General features: G+C 34.9%; 1 protein-coding gene across 12 annotated transcripts in view; it reads left to right on the forward strand.

The window, feature by feature from the left end:
• Window positions 1–26,272, forward strand: part of LOC115223172 (E3 ubiquitin-protein ligase UBR4) — a 197,368-nt gene that overhangs the window by 73,086 nt on the left and 98,010 nt on the right. For 7 of the 12 annotated variants that reach the window (XM_036512184.1, XM_036512187.1, XM_036512188.1 and 4 more), the window contains 9 exons: window positions 728–757; window positions 2,236–2,406; window positions 3,521–3,772; window positions 10,875–10,889; window positions 20,340–20,429; window positions 20,584–20,676; window positions 21,522–21,581; window positions 23,989–24,213; window positions 26,116–26,200. In XM_036512184.1, the coding sequence (XP_036368077.1) occupies window positions 728–757; window positions 2,236–2,406; window positions 3,521–3,772; window positions 10,875–10,889; window positions 20,340–20,429; window positions 20,584–20,676; window positions 21,522–21,581; window positions 23,989–24,213; window positions 26,116–26,200 (1,021 nt within the window). The remainder of the gene's footprint in view (window positions 1–727; window positions 758–2,235; window positions 2,407–3,520; window positions 3,773–10,874; window positions 10,890–20,339; window positions 20,430–20,583; window positions 20,677–21,521; window positions 21,582–23,988; window positions 24,214–26,115; window positions 26,201–26,272) is intronic. The other 5 variants (XM_036512186.1, XM_036512193.1, XM_036512190.1 and 2 more) reach the window with 1 other exon arrangement.

The following is a 26,272-nucleotide window of genomic DNA, read 5'->3' on the forward strand; positions in this document are numbered from 1 at the left end:
CGGTTGAGATAAGATCAACAAAGTACTCCATCTGGTGAGAGAGAAATATCAATTGATGTACACATTATGAAGATGCTAGATACTATTAGTTTCTTGCAGAAGAGATGTGGCTCTAGGTAGGTTTTCATAAACACGTTTTGTGCTTCCAAGCCTGAAGATTGCTTGGAGATACAAGGTATGTTATAAAAACCTGCTTAGACTCATGTCTCTTATGCAAGAAATTATTAGTAGCTTGCTTCATTATACTGTGCACATTAAATTATGTATATATAATGAACTTGAATATATAATAAATTTACTGCAACTGGATTAGTGTAAAAGAAAGCAGGGTTAGAAGTAATAAATGATGAAATTATGTTTATTTTATACCCTTTCCTGAAGCTATATGACGTTGTAGTTGAAGTGTTGGGCTCAATGATGTGGTCATGGGTTGGATTCCTGGACTGCACAACACATAGTGTCTTTGAGCAAGGCAACATCATTTCATGTTGCTCCAGTCTACAGCTGAAAATAACTACCAGCTCAATACTCTTCCTCCAACTGGCACCTTGATACTCTGCTGGGTCAAGAGGCACGAGGAGCAAGAGAATATCTTTGTTTACAAATACATAGGTGCGTGATGCCACTATGTTATATTGGCTAGGGTCCGGCTCTTTTTCCTTCTTTTAAATTTTTGCTCTTTATTTATTGTACAGTTTTCTTAAATTTATATATTTCATTTTTTTAGGTGTACCGAGACTTCTTACTGAAATATTTAGTAAGTATTAATTTTTCACCTTAGCTCTTGTCAAATGATTTAACTTTATAATCAAAGTTTCTCTTTATAATCCTGTTTTAAAATAATCTAAATCAAAATTTTCCATCAAAATTTCTTGTTAATTTTTGCTCCAAACACTAAAAATGATGAAGCTCGTTTCACTAAATTATTTTCAAAATTAATTGCAGTAAAAGGCAGTGTATTTTAACAGAAATAGGGTAACAAAAGGATTGAAATACTGAGCCTGAAATAAATAGTTCTGAAAGTTTATTGGATTCTACCAAAGAGGGGAGTAAATACCACATTCCCCACGAAACAAATTAGTTATTAATGATAGGTGCATTGCATCATGAATGATTATTACACTGCATTTATATGTATATATTTTTTTTTAGTTTAACCCTTTAGCATTTAAACTGGCCATATCTAGCCAAAATAGTCTCTTTCTCTTTCTCCTGTTTCAGTCATTTGACTGTGGCCATGCTGGAGCACCGCCTTTAGTCGAGCATATCAACCCCGGGACTTATTCTTTGTAAGCCCAGTACTTATTCTATCGGTCTCTTTTGCCGAACTGCTAAGTGACGGGGACGTAAACACACCAGCATCGGCTGTCAAGCAATGCTAGGGAGACAAACACAGACATACAAATGCATACACACATACATACATATATACGACAGGCTTCTTTCAGTTTCCGTCTACCAAATCCACTCACAAGGCATTGGTCGACCCGAGGCAGGCTATAGCAGAAGACACTTGCCCAAGATGCCACGCAGTGGGACTGAACCCAGAACTATGTGGTTGGTTAGCAAGCTACTTACCACACAGCCACACCTGCGCCTATTTGTTTCATGTTAAAACTGACTGGATCCAGACTCATACACCTACCCAACAATGTCATTCTAAAAATATATACAAGCACATCATTGCAATATTGAAGCTGCAAGAGAATCTCTCTCTATATAAATGGCAGTTTGTCTGTGTGTGTTTCTGTGTGTCTGTTTGCTTGTACCCTCACCCTGACCACGGCTTTCAACCGATTCTGATGAAACTTGACACACACATAGCCCAATGTCATAATTCAAAACTAACGCAGCGAAAATTTTGAAAAGTTCCCCCAGTTCTGAAAAAAATCGATAAATTCGACATGGGGTCGAGAATAAAAAAAAACAAACCACAGACTGTCTAGGGGACGCAACTCAACCTTTTATTACTCTCAAAAAAAAAATTTACCATCATTTTTTTTCCATTTTTTGGCTATTTTTTGGCTATAACTCTCTAAAAATGCTTTATAGTTATTTCCCTTACAAACCTGAGCAACGCCGGGCGATACTGCTAGTGCCTGATAAATTCAGAACAAGGTGAATAAATAAGCAATAAGTCGGACTAAGAAATCTGAATACTTAAAGGGTTAAATAAATGCTGTTACACTTATTTCATTTTATTTATTTGTTTATTGTTTTATTTCTGTGTTGTAGGATTCTGCAAATACTGTCAAAACGGTATTGGACTTACTGGATGTTGTTTTACCATCTATGGTTGAAAACTATCAAGGCAGCTTTCCCATGGGAAGTGTGGCAAATGCTCAGAAAGCTCTTGGTGATCTACACACCCTTCCAAAAACAATAGACACAACTGACCAATTGATGGTAAATAGCTTTATTCATATATTAACACTGGACAGTGGGTGTATTGTTTGTCAGTACACTGGCTGATAGATGAAATGATTTTAATAGCACACTTTCTTTAATAAGATTCTTATTTGTTTTAATTATATATTTCATAAATTGTCAAAGTCTTTTGGTGCAACACCCATGTCTAGATACTGATTACCTGTTTCCCCATTTTGGCTTGAAGTCAGTTGGTCAATTCTTATAGCAACCAGCTTATAGATGTAGTGATGAAAGACTTTCAGAGATGATTGTGCATGCGTGTGTGTGTGTATGTGTGTGTGTGTGTGTATATATATATTATATATATATATATATATATATATATATATATATATATATAAATTATATAAATATATGTATATATACATGCATATATGGGTACAGGACATTAAAAAATGTTGAACACAATGAGAAATGAAAACATAAAAACAAAAACATAGAAATGAACTTTTATCGAACAACAAAAAAAAACACAAACAAGCAAAGAAATGAGACCTAAAACATAAAGAATATTCCCTTTCTTCAGTTGTCCTTGTTTCAACTACTCCATGTTTAGAAGGCAAGGATAAAACGCGACTTCGTTGAAACAGTCCTTCCCATGGACTCTTCTAAAGGCACCCAAGGTACCAAATAGTGTTGGTTTACCACCTAAGTAGACCAAGGTGGGATTTGAACTCAGAATAACACAAAGAGCTGGAACAAATACCTTAAGATATCTTGTCTAATGTTCTAACAGTTCTTAGGAAGCCATGGTCAAAAGCCAATTGCTTTCCCATATCAGTAGTAAATATGTATGCTGGGGTCAGCCTTGTCTTTCATTTGTTTAGGGGTCGATAAAAAAACGAAAACCCACTAATCCAAGATATTGTATCGGTTGAATTATTGTCGCCTCAGATGGGATGCCTTGCGGTACTTTTGTATTAATTGTAATATAATGGTAATGTTCTTTAAAAGTATGTTATCTGTTTCTCAAAAGCATATTTGAAGTTATTTGAATGTAATTGTGTATCTGAAAAATAAATATGAGATAAGAGTTTATTAGTGAGATTGGTGTTTTTTTATTTTATTTTATTTTATTTTCTCTTTGTAGACTGTAACTTTGGGCTCACAAGAAGGAGCCTTTGAAAATGTCCGCATGAACTATAGTGGAGATCAAGGTCAAGCCATCCGTCAACTGATCACTGCTCATATGGTGCGGCGTGTTGCTATGTGTGTCTTAGCATCTCCCCATGGTAAAAGACAACATTTGGCTGTTAGCCATGAGAAAGGAAAAATTACTATTTTACAGTTATCAGCTCTCTTGAAGCAAGCAGATTCAAGTAAAAAAAAGTTAACCCTTACAGTAAGCATTGGATACTTTTAATACATATTATTCGAATAACTTTGTATTTTATAGCAAGAAAAACACTTTACATTTTACAATTTTTATGGTGAAACTTTACTAATTTTATCTGTGAAAATTGAGCTTACACATCTATTTTAATTTTCTGTTCGAATCCTCACGCATTTAACTATTAATTTTTTCATAGCACTAAAATGCAATAATATATATTAGACACTGATTGGTTTTTAGTAAGCAAGTGCTTTGCTATCCTTATTCACAATATACAATAAGGTTGAGTGTAACAATCGCATATCCTTATATTAGCGTGATTAATGAGAACAGCAGATATATTGCATTTTAAGTTAGCTGATAAAACTGTCACATTTCCAGTGCACAAATTAACTCAAGGTTGCAAGCTAGAATATTGTTGCCTTTTTCTCCTTTGATTTATTGGTTAATGTTGTATGTTAGTGAGTGTTTTTTTTTTTTCATATGAAGACATTTTTATCTTTGTGTAATTATGTGGTAGGATATTATGTTTTGCGAGTGGGAGATGATCAAACTGGGAGAAGAAAAAAAAGAAATTAAGTGCAAGGTATAATCAAGGTAGTTGGATTTCAGTGAAGACATTGCCATATTTTTTGGTACAACAGCTAGAATTAGCTAGTTTATATATATATATATATATATATATATAGGGAGAGTTTACGAAAAAAACAAAAGACGAAGACAGGTGGTGTACAAAACAAACAGTTGTATTAGCATAACGCTCAGGAATAGAAAAAATCTTTTACGTTTCGAGCCTACGCTCTTCTACAGAAAGGGACACAAAAAAAACAAGGAGAGAAAAAAAATGTGTCTAGTGGCTAATGCATTTGTCCTTGATTGGACATTTTCCATGTTTCGGGTATTGAGTGTCATTGTGGGTGCTAGGAAAATTGATGTAAGATTGATTGCTTCTTGGGTAGTCCACTTGAGGGGGCCCTCAAGTCTTGCTTGCAATTTCTCTCTACTTTGTTCTACTCTTTGAAATCATTGTAAAAGAGCTAAGAACCGAGTGCAACACTGAGATTCAAAGAAATCTAGACAAATTGGCTTCCCACTAATTGGGAGAAATTTGAAATGTTGCTTGACTTGATCTAGGAAGTGACATTTAAAAGTAGTTAGTAACATCTAGTACCCAATATCTTCAGGGTATATACAATAGATAGGTGTAATAGAGATGGCAGTTGATCAGATGGAGCCAGGGACACTACGTTCCCATTGGTATTTCAAAGAGCTGTATTTTTTTTTTTTTTTTAAATCCAAGCAGGATTTGAACTCAGATTACACTAAGCCAGCACAGATACTGCAAAGCATCCTCTTTGATGTTCTAACAATTCTGCCAGTTCACTGCCGTAGACGTTGCCTTTCATCCCTTCAGGGTGGGAGGAAGGGACAAGTTGAACTTAGTGGGATATGAATCAGAGTGCAGATAGTTATAACAGATACTGCCGACCATTCTTCTATCCAACACTGCATTGGCTGTCAATCTGCCCCACTTTTGTAATTAGTATAACCATATAGATATGTAATAATACAAATCATACTGTGTAAGTGCTGCAGTTACCAATAGTGCAAAGGACAGCAAATGTTTTAGCATGTTTCTGGTGTCAGCTAACTATTTAGCTAACATCAGAAATATTAATAAATAGTTAGACATGGGGTAATTAACTTTAGATAATAACAATAGTAACGATAAGCTAAAGGCAGCCTAAAATTGAGAAAAACACTTTGTTGACATAATGCAAAATGTATTTAAAGAAATAGATGCATTTTCTTTAATTAGCATGTTTGGCTTCAACATATAAATAATAATTTCAATTTGAATGGAAGGTCTTGCGAGAGATTGAATATTTTTGCAGAAAATTACTTCATCATCATCATCGTTTAGCATCCGCTTTCCATGCTGGCATGGGTTGGACGGTTCAACTGGGGTCTGGGAAACCAGAAGGCTGCACCAGGCCCAGTTTGATCTGGCAATGTTTCTACGGCTGGACGCCCTTCCTAACGCCAACCACTCTGTGAGTGTAGTGGGTGCTTTTTACATGCCAGATGGCCATGATCGGATGGTGCTTTTTATGTGCCACCGGCACGGAGGCAGTTGGGGCGGCGCTGGCAACGGCCACGTTCGGATGGTTCTCTTATGTGCCACCGGCACTGGTATCACAGCTACGATTTCCAATGAAAATTGATAATGGCTTAGTGGTTAGGGTGTTGTACTCACAATCACATGATTTAGATTCCTTAATTGGGCAGTGTGTTGTCTTCATGAGCAAAACACTTAATTTCACATAGCTCCAGTCCACTCAGCTGTTAATGAGTACACCCTGTGATGGACTAGTGTCTCATTCAGGGAATGTTGTGACCTCCATGAAAATTGGTTGTCCAGCCCTCTGTGTCCTATGTCTCAAGTCATTAACCCTTTTGTTATCATCTTTCTGTTGAGATTCTCCCTTTCTCTTTCAATTAATTTTAAATATAAGACTTTCATAAAATAACTTAGTTATCTGGCTTCAACACATGAACTCATATAAAGAATCTTGCAAACCAAATCCAAAAACGAAACTTAGTTATCATTAAAATAGTGTTTTTGAAAACAAGACATTTGTACTACAGAACCAAAGGTGGGTTGACATCAAAAGGGCTAATGTCTGGGGGCTGATGATGATTTAATTAAAACTTTAATTATTAATTTTTAAAAAATAGAATTGGAATTCTGATTAAAGCCTATTAAAAAGGAGACAAACTTTGCCATGTATGTTAAAATTTACATTATTGTTTCTTCATCAGAAATGGAATTTTAATTAACCTTTTGAAATAGTTGAAATGAACCCTTTAGCATTTAAACCAGCCATATCTGGCCGAAATATTCTACTTGTTTTATGTTCAAACAGGCCAGATCTGGTCTCTCACACCTACCCTACAATGTCATTCCAAAAAGAAACAATCCCATTGTCAACATCTTGGTTATGAGATGATGCATGATTAAGACAAAACAATTGAATAAATGAGATAGATTTAACAGAATAATCTGAATGCTAAAGGGTTAATCATGATTGTGAATTCTAAATTATATCCGCTTTAAGTTTCTGAATTTTGGCATTTCTAACAAAAAACAAATTCAATGTAAAATGTTTTACACTCAACCCTTTTGTTACAACATTTTTCTTAAAAATGCACTGCTTTTGTTTCAATTAATTTTTAAAATAACGAAGAATTTAGTAAAATAACTTTGTTTTTTTGGAACATAAATTAACAAGAAATTTTGTTGGAAGGCTTCAATTTACATCCCTTTAAAACAGGAAGTTTGTATCATAGAACCAGGAGGGTGGGGTCTCTCTGGTAGGTTACTATCAAAAGAGCTGACCCCTTTCTTACAAAATTTCTGTTGAAATGCACTGCTTCTATTTGAATTAATTTCGAATATAATGAAGAACTTAATAAAATAACTGTCATTATGAAGCTGGTGTTTGGAACATTAATTAACAAGAAATTTTGTTGGAAGGTTTTAATTTAGATCGCTTTTAAAACAGAAAGTTTGTATCGAAGAACCAGAGGTGGCCTCAGGCAGGTTGATATCAAGAATTAAATGTCTCATGTGACTTTTAGTTGTTGTTGTTGTTTGTGTGTGTGTGTGTGAATAGAGTGAGAAGATGATCTAAACAAGTGTAGGTTGTTAGTCATTAGTTAACACATCATGAATTATTGAAATTACAGAAATGAAGAAGTTGAATGTGTTCCTTAGTTTATTTTGGAAAAAGTCCATTAGTGAGTTTTATGACGAGAGGATAAAATACAAGGTGAAATCAAAATGTTCCCAGACTAGTTCTGTAGTGTGACAACAGTTGTGTGGGCCCAGGGAGAGCTAGCAGTGACCTTCGTGAGGCAGTGTGCCGAGTGATGTCACTGTATTTACTTCGCAAAGTGTGAATTTTGTGTTTTTGTGATCACGTATATGCTAATCAAGAGTTCTACTGCAGTGTTTTGAAGCGTCTAAGGGAGGATATTTGGCATAAGTGCCTGGATCTGTGGAGCAAAGAATTGACTTCTTCACAGAGTTCTCTTGCCAAAAACATGGTATCGCTTCCACACCCATCCTATTTGCCAGGTTTAGCACCTGCAGACTTCCATCTCTTCCCCAAAATGAAAAATGCAGCTTAAAGGTCACCATTGTTGAGATCCAGAGCAAATTGCTGAAGGTCCTCGACTCGCTTACAGAAAACAATTTCCAGGCCAGATTCCAAAAGTGGTAGGAATGCTGGGACCAGTGTATTGCTGCTGGTGATGTTAAAACTTGGGTAAATAAGTTATTGTTTATGAATCATAACTAGTCTTGGAACCTTTTGATACCACCTTGTATATGTGGTGTAACTGGGTTTGTTGTTGAGGAAACAAAAACAAATTTTTTTTTATTTAATGTATCAAGATTTGGTTATTTTGAGATAGAATTCCAGTTGAATGTTTTTACTATAATTTTTTGCCATTTTTGTTTGTTGAATGTTTTTACTATGAATTGTGAATTTTGAAAGATCATTAGGAATTTTTTTTTTTTTTATCACTCTTTTACAAAATTAAAAACCAGTGAGAGATCTCTTGACTTTGCCACATGTCCTGATAAATATATTTTGTTGAATCAAACATTTTTTTTTAATGTTTATTGTTAGTGACCCCAACCCTCTACCAAGGACCCATTTGTAGATTTTAACAGTAGTTGCCACTCCACTACTCTGACTGACACAGGGTTTCTGGAGGTTTAAATTTTATATTGTTTTCTTTATCTCAGAATTATTATGTTTTCCTTATCATTCTTTGTATAGGTTTGCTATATGAAATGCAGAATATAAACAATTAGTTTAAAAACTTGTAATTGCTAATCAGAACTCAAAGAAACAACAGTTCATATATGTTACACAAGAGAAGGTCATAAAGTTACTGCCCAAATTTACTCTTTCTTTTCTTTCCTTTTTTTTTTTTTAAATTACACAAAATTATTTCAATACTGGAATTACTTTTGTTAAGGGATGTTTTGACATGATAGTATTAGGAGTCATCATAAATGAATTAACTAAGATTTTCAATGTGAAGAGCAATGATGTCAAAAGAATCATTGTTCTTGAGTCTCAAAGTGACGATAAAGCCTGATATCCCTTTGTATAAATAATTTTGTTCTATATAAATAATGACAAACTAAATAACCATAGCATTCTTTTAACGTTCTACCAAACATGAAGTTGATTAGTAGGTGCACAAAACATTTCAACAGTGACGAGGGATTATTTCTACTTCTGCATATTAGATATCTTCCCTTTGGTGTTAGCTAAGTCAAATAGAGATTAACTGTTTTGGTGGAAACTGAAGGTCTTCAACTCTGTTTGCAAAAGATAGTTTTGTTGAAATTGGACACAAAATAAATGTAAGAAAATAGGTTTTAAATAGGTTACAGGCAAAGAGTGGGGATAAACCAAAAGGTCAAAGTATAATACTTTGCAGCTACATTCATCGTTATAAATCCTAATGATTAATAATGATGAGTGTAGCTGCAAGAAAAATTACTTAGACACCTTCACAAAGCTGCTCCAATAATAGGTAAGTTAATGCAGGGAACATTAAAAGGCTGATTTGACTTAAAAATAAATCCTTGTTTTACATCTGCTTTTCCATGCTGGTATGGGTTAGATGGGTCATCATGTTTTGAACCGGTTCTTATTTGGAGTTACTGTTCTGTTAGACAAGTGAGAGGACCATATCTCATTTATGTATTTCGTTTTATGATTTTGCTTCCTATGGCTTGATACTTTTTGTGGTACTGGTTCCAAAGGTGTTGTCATGCCCTCAACAACACCGAGACCACGAGTCCTTGTCTTGCTGAGCACTTACTGAATGTTCTGGTTGGGTTTTATTGTGCTGTCAACACTTGTGGGGTTCACCTTGTACCCCATAAGGTTTAAAGAGTTCACGCTCCTCTGTAATGTGTTTACATAGGGCTGTGTGGTTGAGGGGGTGAATGGAAGAGGTAGCAGTGACAGGAAAATTGCAAGAGGGGAGCAAGAGTTATGGTGTTAAAAACATTGATCGGGATGTAAGAATGTGGAGGCAGTTAAATGGTAAAAATAGATGATGAATATCAGTCTTGAAATATTCTGAAATAGAAAAATAAAATATCAGCCAGAGATAATTCCAAGCATGTTTTGGTCATGTTCTGAGCTCATCAGCAAAACCAGTCCTTTGTTATGCTTGCCAAGAGAGTGTTGACTGATTCACTAAGTAAGTATACAAGACTGTACTGCTGAATCAGCAGTATGGAGAAATAAAATCATTTAGGAGTAATTAAAAATGGCGGGGGGTGGGTGGGTGGAGAAAACAAAATGAAAGTATTGTTGGAGAGCTGATAAGTGTAGTCATTTCAAATCCTGATTGAATAAATGTGCAAGACGAGATGCAACAATACTTCTTTAGATTCATTCCAACTGGCTGGAAACCTGTACCAGCTTTAGATGGGTTGATGTCCGGTGTATTGTTTTGAAAAACCCCAAAATATGAGAGTGGAAAGCTGAATAAACAAGAAGGCCTACAAGGGCCGCAGATTGTTCTCTTTCTCCCCTCCTCTCTCTTTCTTTCTCTTTCTATCTCCCTCCTTATTCCTCAATATAAGTAAACCTGAAATGGAATCAGAGAAAGAGAGTTGTGGAGAGAGAGATGGCTGTTGGTGAGTTAAATATTTAAAAGGTTAGTTCAAGAATTCAGTTTCTTGAATTCTTGGTTCAAGGAAAAAATACACGAACTCCACTACGAACTATAATTGGCTCATATAATTAAAAGCACCTATGTATAAGTTCATTTTAATAGATTTAAAAAAAAAAAAAATTCTGAAATATAATAATAATAATAAAAAGAAAATCAAGATAGGACTTATTTCATTAGATTGTTTTTACACACTACCCATTTAGCTGGCTGAACTTCAATGTTCCCACTTCAAAACCTTGACAAACAATAATACTTTTTTTAAAAAACCTTTCACTAGGGTAGGCATTTCATCTTTACTAATAAAATCTGTTTGATTATGTCTTTGTTTTCCTAGGTGATCAACATGATGGTAAGTTATCTCTCTCTCGCCCACATTTATCTCTTCCTCAGATTCCTTGTCAGCTAAAACGCTGTGAAGAACTTTTGCTATCAATAGGGTTGGCACTTTGCAATTTGGAAGCAGGTGGATGCATTATAAGATTAAAAGTTGGCTTACGGATAGAAAATTTACTCCCAACTACTTTTTCATACAAATTGAAAATTTTTTCTGTAATTAAATTTGGTAGCCAATCCTTATTTAAGTTGCTGCATCTTTCCAATGCGTATGTGCCTTGGCACAAAATATTGATCCGTTATTTCTTGGTCAAAATTTTGTGCCCACTATTTTCAAATGATTTGTTTCTAGGCTTTATTTAACTTTTAAACATCCCTTGCAGACTATTTACTTTTACACACACACACACACACACAATTAAGAATCCTTCTTAAATTGATTTAGGCTCAATATGACACTTAGCGTATTCTCTCTCACACTAGAGTACAAAATACATACATATGTATATGTATATATATATATATGTATATATATATATATATAATTATAAAATGGTAACAACTTTGCTTCTGGATGGTTAATGGGTGATATTAAAAGTATAGAATCTGCTACAATATTTAACTAAATTTTTTTACATTTTTATAGTTTTTTTTTTTTTGCAGAAAATGCAGTTGTTTGAACTAATAACTTTGACTTTTGTAGATATAGTGCATTACCTTCAGATGGTAGCCAATAACATTGAAACCCTTTTGATTCAGTCTTAATGCAAGAATGTGTGCGTGGGAAAGTATGCATGTAAATAACTTAGGACATAGAGATTAAGACAGCGTGAAAGCAAACTAGGAAACGAGTTAATATTTTAATTAATCTTAACAAGCTTGATTTTTGCAAAACTTGCCTTCATTTCTTGCTTAATGGATCAAGATTAAAAGTATGAATTACTACTGGATATAGTTTGAATATACTTAAGACAGATATTCAAGAGTCTAAGAACATTTTTACTTAAAAGTTCATATTTCAGAGCCAGAAGGTGGAGATGTCAAATTTTAAGGATGAATTGTGTGTGTGTGTGTGTGTGTGTGTGTGTGTCTGTGTGTGTGTTTTGTTTTTGGTTTTCGTGTAGATCATTATTTTATGTACATCTGGAAGTGTTGTGTGTTGCAGTTGAAAATTTGCTTTTGTCTCCTTTTTTTTTTAGTCGTTAATATTTTGTAGGATTAACATGTTGATGCAGATCTTTTGTGCTAATTTACTGTTTTGCGTACTGACAATGTGCATAAGGTGTTCTCTATTGCAAGAGCATGGGAAGCTGAAGTTTTATCAGTAGAGATTATTCTAGACATAGGCATGTAAATCACTTTGGTTACATTTTTTCATATTCACTTATGTTATTGTTTGTAAAAAAAATTATTCAAATGTATTGCTTATTATATTTCATGCTTATATTTAATTGAAATTAGAGGCTTTCATTTTTAGTTTGTTTGCAGTTTATAATGGTTTTTATGGTTTATTCACCTTGTGTGTCCTCTTCACCATCTCTCTCTCTCTCTCTCATACTTTCACCTCATTTAACACTATGCGCACTCAGTTAAAGGGTTTTGTCTTACTTATACTTGATGGCCTCGTTAGTGCTGGTGTCACAAAAAAAAAAAAAGAAAAGAAAAAAAGCATCCCATACACTTTGTAATTAGTGTGATTAGTGTTAGCATGACCTTCGATGCCCTTGCTAAAGCAGACCTTGGAGGAGCTTGGTGCAGTTGGTTCTGGTCAGACTGCCCAACCCACACCAGCATTAAATGATGGTGGTGATATCAGTTTTAACACATTGTTAGATAGTGTTTGATTTTATGTATAAAAACTCTGGCTGAAGCATTGTGGTCGGGGTATTCATTTATGATCTTGTATGTGATCAAGTTAGTTTTTGTATGTCTGTAATCATAGAAATCACTTCATTACAATTATTTTATTTTTTTTTTGTTAAAGGAAGCTTTTGAATTTGTCAGCAGTATTTTGATACATTTTCAAAGTGAATTATTAAAAAATATTGGGTGTGGGAGTGGCTGTGTGGTAAGTAGCTTGCTTACAGACCACATGGTTCCGGGTTCAGTCCTACTGCATGGCACCTTAGGCAAGTGTCTTCTACTATAGCCTCTGGCCGACCAAAGCCTTATGAGTGGATTTGGTAGACGGAAACTGTAAAAGAAGCCCGTCGTATGTATGTATCTATGTATGTATATATATATATATGTATGTATATATATATATATATATATATATGTGTGTGTGTGTGTATGTTTTTGTCTGTGTTTCTCCCCCCAACGTCGCTTGACAACCGATGCTGGTGTGTTTACATCCCTGTAACTTAGTGGTTCGGCAAAAAGAGTCCTATAGAATAAGTCCTGGGGTCAATTTGCTCGATTAAAGGCGGTGCTCCAGCATGGCCGCAGTCAAATGACTGAAACAAGTAAAAGAGTTATATTCTTGTACAAGTTCTTTGTCTTTACTAATATGTGGTTGCAAGCATGATTACACATTTTAGAAAAGAATCTTGTGCTCCTAATTGTTCCCTCTGTGTAAGCTAGTAATGCATTAATTAATTAGAATGGGATCCTTTTTTTAAAAAAAGTTAGGTGCCTGTGTAGGCACAGGCATGGCTATGCAATCAAGAAGCTTCCTGTCTAGCTAAGAGAAAATATTACCTTGCTTCCAGTCTTCTGTGAAAAACATGTCTGCTCGTGGGGAATAAGTTGATTACATCGAAATCAAATTCGATGACTGGCATCCGTGCTAGTGGCGCGCTAAGAGCACCATCCAAGCGTGATCGTTGCCTACATTGCCTTACTGGCACTTGTGCTGGTGGCACGTGAAAAAACATTCGAGTAAGGTCATTGCCAGTGCCACTGGACTGATTCCTGTGCAGGTGGCACATAAAAAGCAAACATTTGAGCATGGCCGTTGCCAGTACCGCCTGACTGGCCCTCGTGTTGGCGGCACGTAAAAGCACCCACTACACTCTCGGAGTGGTTGGTGTTAGGAAGGACATCCAGCTGTAGAAACTCTGCCAGATGAGAATCGAGCCTGGTGCAGCCATCTGGTTCACCAGACCTCAGTCAAATCGTCCAACCCACGCTAGTATGGAAAGCGGACGTTAAATGATGATGATGATGAGGGTTGGCTACAGGAAGGACATCCAGCGATAGAGAATCTGCTTCAACAAATTTCCTCAGACCCATGTAAACTTGGAAAAATGTATGTTAAATGATAACAAAAGGAAAAAACAATAGCATTAAACAACATATAAATTTTTAATCATTTGTGTTATGTGTTGGGTCAGCCCATAAATAATGTGGGTCATTTTTACTCTTATTTTTCGAAATTATTTTAATAAGAATCGTTAGGACAGCGGACAGAATGTTGGGCAGCATTTCTTCTGGCTTTAAGGTTCTGAGTTCACATCCTGCTGAGTTTGATTTTACTTTTCATCCTTTCAGGGTCAATAAAATAAGCACCAGTCAGGTAGTGGGGTTGATGTAATCAACTATTTCTCCACTCACCCCCAAATCAAAATTTCAGGCCTTCTACTTGTACTATAGAAAGAACCTTATGCCAAGATAACAGATCAAGGTATTGATACCTAATTGAAAGACGACTTGATTTCAGCTGTTGTGGAAATGAAGTGATTTAAAATGATGCAGAATCACAAATGACTATTTTCTGCACACATACCTTGTTCTTCTATTAGATAAGACTGAAACAGTAGGGAAGCCCAATTATGTGTGTGTATGTTTACATTTTGTGCTGTGCATGAGAAAGTGCTGAGCTACACACACCAAAGGTTAACATTACTCCTTGACAAAATTGTCCACCAGTTTTAAAAGGCAAGTAGAATGAAAAAAGTAAAACTTAAGGAATGAATGGTGTGTGTATGTAACGTGTATTTTTATATAAATGCTGTACAAATATTAAATATGTAACACACTTCTAAAATGTGTTTACAAAACATGTTTATATAATGGAAAATGTTTTTTGTATATGTTTGTGTGTATGTATACATACACACTCATAAAGCATATATATATATATATATATATATATATATATATATCATCATCATCATTTAGCGTCCGCTTTCCATGCTAGCATGGGTTGGACGGTTCAACTGGGGTCTGGGAAGCCAGAAGGCTGCATCAGGCCCAGTCTGATCTGGCAGTGTTTCTACGGCTGGATGCCCTTCCTAATGCCAACCACTCCATGAGTGTAGTGGGTGCTTTTTATGTGCCACCCACACAGGTGCCAGACGGAGCTGGCAAACAGCCATGGTCGGATGGTGCTTTTACGTGCCACCGGCACGGAGTATAATATATATATATATATGTAGGTCTGCCTATATGTATGCTAGCATATTCTCTCCATATACTAGCATATTTTGCCTCTGAACTGGCCTAGACATATTTATTCTTTTATTCTGTTACACGTTTCAATCATTTGACTGCAGCTATGATGGAGCATTGCCTTACGCCTTTAGTATTTAAACCGGCCATATCTAGCCAAAATATTTAATCTGTTTTATGTTCAAACTGACCAGATCAGGCTTTCACACCTACCCTACAATGTTATTCTACATTAAGTAATTACCCATCAAGGTCTTGAAGATATGAGATAATGCATGATTAATTCAAATCAATGGGAATCAATAGGCATTATGTTTGATTGAATAATCTGAACACTAAAGGGTTAAAGGCTTCTTTAGTTGAACAAATTGACTCCAGGACTTATTCTTTGTAAGCCTAGTACTTATCCTATGGGTCTCTTTTGCCAAACTGCTAAGTTACGGGGACATAAACACTGACATTGGTTGTCAAGCAATGGTGGGAGCAGGGACAAACACACACACACACGCATGCACACAAGATGGGCTTCTTTCAGTTTCTGTCTTCCTAATTCACTCACAAGGCTTTGGTTGGCCCGAGGCTTTAGTAGAAGGCACTTGCCCAAGGTGTCATGCAGTGGGACTGAATCCAGAACCATATGGTTGGTAAGCAAGCTTCTTGCTACACAGCCAGATCTTTTCTGTAATGCTGCAAATAATATTACACACACACGAGACAAAGAAAGAGAGCTAGAAAGGGACTGTGTGTGTGTGTGTGGTTGACTTCCAGCTTTTCCTTTTGTCTGTTTATATTTGCTTTTGAACGATCAAGCTCTTGCTCAAAAAAGGTAATGGGAAGGTTATCACATCTGACAGATTATCTATATGTCTTTGGCTCGATGACAATATTACAATTATCTACATATCTCATATTAGAAGCAGTTGCTGTCTTTAAATGTTTCCTCTCATTTCTCATAAGTTTATTGATAGCAAACAAACAATATCCAAGTGCATTGAAAAACAAAGCAACACTTCTTCACTGTTGCAGTGTTTTAGCTAATTATTTTTTAATTAGGTTTTCTAATTGTTTTGAGCCTTAACCATTGTACTTCACTCAAAGCATGGAAGACACTTATTAGTCATTCAAAATACACAAAGACTTCTAACTTCATATAAACATTCTATCATTAGGTGTGGAACTGTTCATCATACCGTTTGGGACCTAGTCACTGACCCAGTCCTACTGCAGTGGATGTGTGTCAGTGACCAGGTTGCAGGTGGTGTGGTGCACTGAAAATATTAGCATGAACTAATAAAGGTTTAAGCAAAGTTAAGTGTCTGTGTTTTTGAATTTCTAATATGTGTCTCTTATGCAGTAATTGTTTAACACTTGGCCTCGGATCAAAATATTTGCCTGGTTAGTTCATCTCTGGTATACTTCTGTTTGGATAGATTATGAATTAAATTTTTGCTTTTAAAAATATTTTGTGTTAGTAATGTTATGGATATTTATTTTTTCATCATTGGCTTTTTAAATTTCTGTTCTAAATGATGAGATATGCAGTGTTTTCTCTCTAAGTATTAGAAATAATATAGATATTTGCTTAAGTCACTCATATCTGCTGTCACATGAAATAAATTAAATTAGATTAAATTCCCTATAAATAAAGTAAAATTGGATTTGAAATGAAATCATGCATTTCCCACCCCTACTCCTCTTGTAGCTATAAATTGAAGAATAAAGGAAATAGATTTCAATTCTTTTATTACATAAAAAAAAGTAGTCAATAAATTTACAATTACAATTATTGGTTTAATTATTCATTTGGAAATTGTCACCTATAAACTATCTGATTAAACTGCTACCTTTCTGCCTTTTTATTCTAGGCAATGAAAATAGTTGTTTGGTTTCTCACTGTTAACCCTTTAGCATATAAATTGGCCGTGTCCAGCCCAAATATCCTATCAGCTTCATGTTCATTCTGGTCAGATGCAGTCTCTCACTCCTACTCTGCAATTTCATTCTAAAAATAAACAGTCGCACCATCGAAAGTTCAAGCTGGGAAATAATACATGAATAATTGGAAACAATGTGAATAAATAAGCATTACATTTGACAGAATAATCTGAATGCTGAAGGGTTAAAGGATTAATAGATTGTAGCAGAATGTTCTCATTTCTACAGAGAAAATTTTTAAAAGACCCAACTTACTGTTCAAGTTTTTTAGCTTTGCTCTCCTCACTTCTTATCATGTTGGAGGAGTTGCAGTATCTCTACACTTGCTGCTATGTTTGACGGTCCTCATAGACTGATGTTGACACTATTGATATTTGGTTTGAGTTTCTCTGTGAAGGCCTGAGCATGGAGTTCCGGAGAACTGCATTTCTAGGTAGGAATAGTAAAGTGATTATTTAACCAGGGTTTGGTCGGTTGGTTGGGAATGAGAGAAATAGGCATGGTGTGTGAAGAGAGGAACCAGTATATTGGTTCAGTTTGGCTTGCAGTGATTAGCTAGTAGTACTCTGATGTGAATCTGTGAAAGTTTAGTCTATTCTGAATTACAGGTCTTTGATTAAAGAAATTGTTGCTTTACCAATTTGAAAAATGCTTGTGGGTTTCTATTCTGAATAAAAACCACTTCTGTGGTGAAGCAATTTTTTGGATATAAACTATGCCTATGGCATGATGGCCAGGTAAAGAGACCTGAACATAAATATGAACACACACATGCACATGTATATATGTATGGATGTATGTATGTATGATGGACTTCTTTTGATTTCCATCTACGAGATCCTTTCACAAGGCTTTGGTCGTCCTCGGATTATAGTAGAAGACCTTGTAGTAGAAGTTCCTCCATAATAGTACTGAACTAAAAACTATGTTGTTCTGAAGCAAGCTTCTTAAACGTGGTTTTGGGTTCGGTTCGACTGCACATCATCTTGGACAAATGTCTTCTACTATAGCTTTGGGCCGACCAAGGCCTCGTGAGCAAATTTGATAGATGAACACTCAAGGAAACCTGTTGTGTGTGTGTGTGTGTGTGTGTGTTTGTGTTGGATCTCTTTTGTTTTCTTCCAACCACTTGAAGATTTTTTTTTTTCAATTCTCAATGGATTATTTCTAAATATTTTCCACACAGATGTAGTTTTGCATGCTGATGATGAATATCGCATTCATTTTGGCTTAAAACACACAATTTTAAATGCTTCTATCTTTTTTATTATAAATTCTCTGAAATAATGAATGTGACGCTCGTCATTAGCATGCAAAACTGTATCAAAAGTATGTTTTCTGAAAATTTTCAGATGAAAATTTGTGGTTGGAAGAAAACAAAGATCTTTTGTGTTTGCTCTTGCCTTGACATTATATGATGGGTCATACAAGCTATGTTTGTTTCTAGACTTCTGTGAAAAACTTGTCTAGCAATGAGGAAATATGAACTGGTTTGAAAACAGGTGAGGGTTAGTGAAAGGAAAAGCATCAGGCTATAGAAAATCTGCCTTAATTCCATCTGACCCATGCAAGCGTGGAAAAGTGGACATTAAAAAACAACGATGATGATGAAGCTTATTATTATGGAGGCAGAGAACTAAAATCTTTACAGTTTTTGTGTGTCTGTGTATGTATGGGGGGGAGTATGTGGGGGCTGGTACTTGTCATTTTGCGAACTGCTGAGCTAAAGAAGAATTACACACATAGATTCAGAAATTAAAAACTTTTTTTTTCTTTGACCATTCCTGTAAAATACAGAATAAAAGAAATCAGACTCATTGATTAAGCAATATCTTAAATTAGGCTAATGATTTAAACTACATTTTTATAAGTCTGATTAAAATAAAAAAAAACTTACATTTTCAAAGTGGTTCAAAATCTATAGATTTACACCCCCTCCCCTCCCCAAACCTTTCAGTATTTTATTTCATTATCTATTGGGTTGAGTGACATCTGGTCATTGCTAGCTATTTTGTATTGCCAATTGTGCTCTGTTCATTACAGATTTGTGTTGACGTTTGTCGATTGTAGCAGTAATGCTTCCTGCATTATCACTAATGCCAAGTTTTTCTGGAATGGCATCTCAGTTGCCATTCGTTGAGTGCATGTTGTAATTCCACCGGAGGTGTTTGCAGCCTACAATCTGCTCATCTCAGCCATGTGCTTTATAGATTTCAATATGAATATGCTTTAAGTTTCATAAAAAAAAAAAAAAAATTCTTTTTTTGTTTTAATCTTAAATTTCCTCTTTTTATTTCATTTCGTCTTGATAATCTATCTTAAGTTCTTTTATTATATTCTGTGATTTGCTAATATTAAAGATGTCTTTTTTGTGGTTTTTAAAAATTTATTTGTGTGAAGTAGCTTTTTTTTCTACAGTGTTTATAAATTTGTAATTGCGTTCAATATAGTGATACATCTATGAGACTCTGTTTTGATATTTTACTTAATCTAATATCTATATCTATCTATCTATCTATATATATTAAAAAAAACAAAACAAATAGACCATGCTTGCATAAATATATAGATGTATTTGCTTTTCTTATGCTGTTGTGCAAATAGTAACCAAACTCTACGTGCTAAACTTTGATCGGCGGCAACTGTTATGATGTTAAAACAGAATAATTTCTCTGTTTTACACATTAGATTTGAATCTTGATGGCTAAGAGCTTTTTTTTTTTTGTTTTTATTATTATTCTTATTCTTTTGTTTTCTATTCCAACATACAAAAAAAAAATGTGTATAATGAAAAAATAAGTGAAAGACATGAGTTGCAGTCTTTCAGCATTTTTTTATTGAATTAAATCACTGTTCATGTGATATTTATTAATTTGTAATTTTAGTATACATATCAACAGACCATGAACTGGCTGTCGATATAGTTTTCAGATCTCTCAACTGTTGTTAATTTAGTAAAGGAAGTGAAGACTATGTATTAATTAGGAAGACAATTATTAAAATTTTACTTGAGATTTTTTTTTCCATAACACATTAAAATGGCATTTAAAAAAAATTTTTTATTTAAATATATACAACTTCAGAAATAATTTCTTTACCACACAAATGAATCATTTTTTTTTTTCTTTCTTTTCTTTAGAGATTAGCTTCTGCTCCAATTCCATTCACCGTTCTCTCCATTACTGGCAATCCCTGCAATGAAGATTTCCTTGCTGTGTGTGGAGTAAAAGTAGGTGGCCTTTTTTTTTTTTTTTTTTTTTTAATATTATTCTAAGTTTACTGTCAGCGCCCTGTATTGAAACTTTCTCTTTTTAAAATATGCTTCTTACCTTTTTTTTTCTTTATATTTGTTGTTGAATTTCATTTCTTCTCTTTGTTTTTAGGATTGCCATGTTCTTACATTCACCAGTAATGGCTCTGTCGCTGATCATTTGGTTTTGCACCCATCACTTGCTTCAGGAAATTTTATCATCAAGGTAATTTCACATAATCCTTTCTGCTATAGGCACAAGACCTGAAATTTTGAGAGAGGGGAATAATCAATTACATCGACCCCAGTGCATATCTGGTACTTATTTTGTCGACCCCGAAAGAATGAAAGGAAAGGCAAAGTCAACCTCTGTGGAATTTGAACTCAGAACATAGTGCTGGGTGAAATGCTTAGTGATATTTTGCCTGGTGTGCTAACGATTTTGCCAGCTTGCCGCCTTAACCCTATACTGTTCAGATTACTTTATTAAATGCAATGCTTTTTCACTCAAATTGTTTTGCATTAATCATGCATTATCTTGTAGCTTTGAAGTTTCACCACTCACTCTCTCTTTCGCTCTCCCTCTCTCTCTCTCCCTCTTTCTCTCTCTCTCTTTCACTCTCTCTCTCTTTCGCTCTCTCTCTCTTTCGCTCTCTCTCTCTTTCGCTCTCTCTCTCTTTAGCTCTCTCTCTCTCTCTTTCACTCTATTTCTCTCTCTCCCTCTCTTTCACTCTCTCCCTCTCTTTCACTCTCTCCCTCTTTCACTCTTTCACTCTCTCTTTCTCTCACTCTCACTTTCTCTCACTCCCTCTTTCTCTCACTCTCACTTTCTCTCATTCTCTCTTTCCCTCACTCCCTCTCACTCACACATCCTCTCTGCCCTCCTCTCTCTCTCTTTGCCACTTCTTTGAAGTAAGTGTGACGCACACAACAGGTACATACAAAAACAAAATGTTAGTGTATTAATATTATTGATACCTTAAAAAGGTTATAGCTAACCCAATGTTATAAACTTTTAATTATATTAAGGAACTGTTGATGATTTGTGTTCTGTTTTATTATATTTCATAGGCTGTGTGGTTACCAGGCTCCCAGACTGACTTAGCAATTGTAACAGCAGATTTTGTCAAGGTCTGAAATATTAAAATATTTTTTCATCTTACCATTCCATTTTTCCAACAATTATATATATATTGGGTTGGCAAGAAAGTAATTTCATTTTATGCAAATAGTTACGATTCTTTTTTTTTTAATAACTTTTGTCAATGTTATGATTTTTTTCCATTTGACATTTGGTAGCCGTTACTTTTAGCTTACTTTACAAGCAAATTGCGCGTAATTTTGTTTACAGCTGTTAGTTCAGTGTCGGTTTTAACATGGAGTGCAAAAAAGAACATTTTCACCTCATTTTGCTTTCTTATTGCAGTAGAGGTAAGAAAGCTGCCGAGGCTCACAAAGATATATATGATGTTTATGGTGTTGATTGCTTAACAGAACACACATGTCAGAAATGGTTTTAAAATTTCTGTTCTGGAGATTTTTCACCCAAAGATGACCACTGTTGTGATCGTCCTATTGGAGTTGATGATGACCAAATCAAAGCCATAATTGAATCTGATTGTCATATAACTGTGCGAGAGATTACAGAGAGGTTAAATGTATCACACACATTAATTGAAAACCGCTTAAAATGTCTTGGACTTGTTAAGAAGCTTGATATTTGGGTTCCACATAAATTGGAAGGGATTCACTTATGACAACAAATCAATATTTGCGATATTCATCTCAAACGCAACACTGGTGATGAAAAATGGGTTGTCTACAATAACATCGATTGAAAACGATGATGGTCCAAGCACAAACCACATCAAATGCTGACTTGCATAAAAAAAAAAGGCCCTGCTGTCAATTTGGTGGGATTACAAAGGTGTTGTGTATTTTGAGCTGCTTCCAAGGAACCAAACAATCAATTCAGATTACAGCTAATGAAACTAGAGGAAGCAATCAAATAAAAATGACCAGAATTAGCAAATCGTAAAGGAATTGTGTTCCACCAGGACAACACTAGACCATATATGACTTTACTAACTTGTGAAAAATTATTGGAGTTTGGTTGGGAAGTGATGACCTTGCACCATCTCATTATCATTTATTTCAAAGTTTGCAAAATTCTTTGAATGGTAAAATTTTCAATAATGATGATGACCTGAAATCACACTTGCTTCAGTTTTTGGCTGATAAAGACCAGAAGTTCTGTGAGCACAGAATCCTGAAGTTGCCAGAAAAATGGCAAAAGGTCATTGGACAAAATGGAAAATATATAATTCATTAAAGTTCATTCTTTGTATAAGATAAAAAAGACTTTTATTTAGCACTAAAGAACTGAAAGTACTTTCTTGCTAGCTATATATATATATATATATATATATATATATATATATATATCTCATCATGTTGAACAGTTAATCCCTACACATTTCTTTTTTCATTCTCTCTCAATTTTTTTCCTTTCAGTCCTTTCTGTCAAAGAGCATAGACTCGAAACGTTAAGGACTTTTCTATTCTTCCTGAGCGTCAAACTAATACACCTGCTTCTTGTTCCCTCACCTGTCTTGTTTTTTGTAAATTTGAACTAATTTGTGTGTGTGTGTGTGTATATATGTATATATATATACACACACACACACACACACAGTAGCACCTTGGTTTTCGAACAACTCTGATCACAAATAAATTGTGCTTTATCTCCTGTCTTTCTCATATTCATTTAATACAGTAGTACTCGGTTTACAAACGCCTCTGATCACAAATAAATTGTGCTTTATATATATATATATGTGTGTGTGTGTGTGTGTGTGTGTGTGTATATATACACACATACATCTAAAGCATGGTTTATTCATGATCAAAGTTGTTTGAAAACCGAGTACTACTGTATATGTATATATATATATATAGGGAGAGTTTACGAAAAAAACAAAAGACGAAGACAGGTGGTGTACAAAACAAACAGATGTATTAGTATAATGCTCAGGAATAGAAAATGTCTTTTACGTTTCGAGCCTACGCTCTTCTACAGAAAAGGACACAGAAAAAACAAGGAGAGAAAAAAATGTGTATAGTGGCTAACGATCTATCATGGCAACTAGTATATATATATATATATATATATATATACACACATACACACATATGTCCTGTCAAACTGTCTGATCCATTCTAGTATGGAAAACAGATGTTAAATGACAATGATCCAGTCATTAGCTCTTATGCTTTGTAAATGAATGTAAAATTCTAAATTTGTAAGCTTCACAATCTTTGGAAAAAGTTTGAATGTTTTGAGCTGCTTCCAAGGAACCAATCAATTAATTCAGATTACAGCTAATGAAACTAGGGGAAGCAATCAAATAAAAATGACCAGAATTAGCAAACTAGTTGCAATTATTGATTTGCAACTTTGTAAATTAATAGTTTCTTCTAATGAACTTGATTTATTTATTTATTTATTTATTTATTATTTATTTATTTTTTTTTTCAGATCTATGATTTGTCTTTGGATGCAATTAGCCCTCAGTATTACTTCTTGCTACCAAGTGGCAAAATTCGTGATTCTACATTTGTGTTTGGTGAAGATGGCTGCACTATGGTACTGATGTCATCGTCAGGCCACATCTACACTCAGATTATGGAAGATGCAAGCAATGCTCGTCATGGACCCTTTTACATTACCAATATACTTGAAGTGAAACACAGTGACATAAAGGTAGGAACGTTAGAAAATTGACGACGGTCTTGAGTACGATATCGTTCAATATTGTCAGAACATACATTATTATTACTCATAGGGTACAGCTGTGTGGTTAAGAAGCTTGCTTCCTCACCATGTGGTCTTGGGTTCAATCCCACTGCACGATACCTAAGCCTTGTGAGTGGATTTGTTAGGTGGAAACTGAAAGAATCCCTTTGTGATATGTATTGTACACCACACATGTTACATCTGTCACTAGTGTTGTGGCAGTGTAGATATTCCTATCAATAAAAACTTATCTGGCAAAGTTTCTACAGCTGGTTGGCGTTAGGAAGGGCATCCAGCTGTAGAAACTTTGCCAGATAAGACCGGAGCCTGGTGCAGCCTTCTGGCTTCCCTGATCCCCGGTCGAACCGTCCAACCCATGCTAGCATGGAGAATGGACGTTAAACGATGATGATGATGATGATAATGAGATGCAGTAGTAGTTATGGCCTTGAATATGGTGGATATTATTTCTTCTGCTGCACATTTAGGTTAGATTTGTTCATCCAGGGCAAACTCATCCTATTATTTGTATATGAAGCAAGGGCTGTCACATTATGGAAGTAATGACCATGTAAAGGCCTGCCCTTATGGTTGTTTACCCTGAGTGTCTTCTATGTCATTAGTCTGTCCATTTTTGCTGCAGCCTCAAGTTTAGATTCTAGATTTATGGAAATCTAATATAATGTTTTTTAAGAATTTTATTGTTGCAATGGTAGTTAATTGGTTTCTTATGCATAATCCCAATTAATAGGGGCATATAAAAGCACACAGTACAATCTAAAGTGGGTGTCATTAGGAAGAGCATCTAGCTGTAGAAATCCTGTCAAAGTAGAGACATTGTAGTCTGACACAGCCCTCTGGCTCATTGGTTCTTATCAAACCACCAACCCATGCCAGCATGGAAAATGGGGCATTAAATGATGATGATGATAACACAGCAGGCCCTGTTGCAAAGTTGGGAAGATAGAGGTCACATTGATAACAACTTTTTAAAATTGTTCCCTGATATTCAGCTGTTCCTCTTACTACCTTCTCTTCTTTGGATGTACAGCTGTTGGATGTCAGACCTAATTAGTGTGTAGTGCTTTATTAGATATTTAACATTGTAACGAGTCAAATCAAGGTCTGTATGGTCCAGTTTAATATTGCAGAGCCATGTGTTTTAATGATTGGTCCTGCAAATGTTATAATGGCATGGAAGGTGTTTCTGCTCTTCAGAGGAGTTTAAAAAATTTTTTAGACTTTGTTTGGCAACCTTACTCGTCACAGGCTTACATGGTGACTTGTCAATTGCTTGAGAATTTGTTGCAGACGAAGCAAGAAGTTTTGGATTTTCATAAAATACATAATCTGCCAGGTCTAGTATCTTGTCCAAGTGATGGAGAGTTGGCCAACTTCTGTCAAATTCTTGCAGTTATTATATTGATTTAGGTATTTATGAAAATAAATCTTCATTATTTGCAGAGAATAACCAAAAGCAAAGTAGTGGTTTTGTGAATATTAGGGATGTCAATCAAGAACTCCTTTAAGGAATACCAGAATTTTAGGCTTTGTTTGGCAACCTTACTTGCCAATGACACGAAAAAGAACTCACTACACTCTGTAAAGTGGCTTGCATTAGTAAAGCCATCTAGCTGAGGCATCCTGCCAAAACAGACCTTGTAACTTGATGCAGTCCTTTGACCTGTTGGATTCTGTTTAACCATTCAATCCACGCTAGCATGGAATACGGATGATAAAATTAATGTAAATGTGATTGAAGGAAATTAGGATTTATCTATTAAATCTCTGTGAATAAATACAAAGTGTTGTTTATGACTGAATACTATTAAGTTTTGATATGTTAACACTTTTCATTTTCTTTTAAAGGATACAAATGGTCAAATAGCTGGTGGTGGAGTTTCTGTTTATTATTCCCATGCTTTGCAGTTATTATTCTTCAGTTATTCTCATGGTACGTCCATCTTTTAATCTACAATTATTATTATTAGTACATCTGTCTTTGTTTATCATGGGGTTTGATTTA

This window comes from Octopus sinensis, linkage group LG22 (assembly GCF_006345805.1).
Source record: "Octopus sinensis linkage group LG22, ASM634580v1, whole genome shotgun sequence".
Classification (NCBI taxonomy): Eukaryota; Metazoa; Mollusca; class Cephalopoda; order Octopoda; family Octopodidae; genus Octopus; species Octopus sinensis.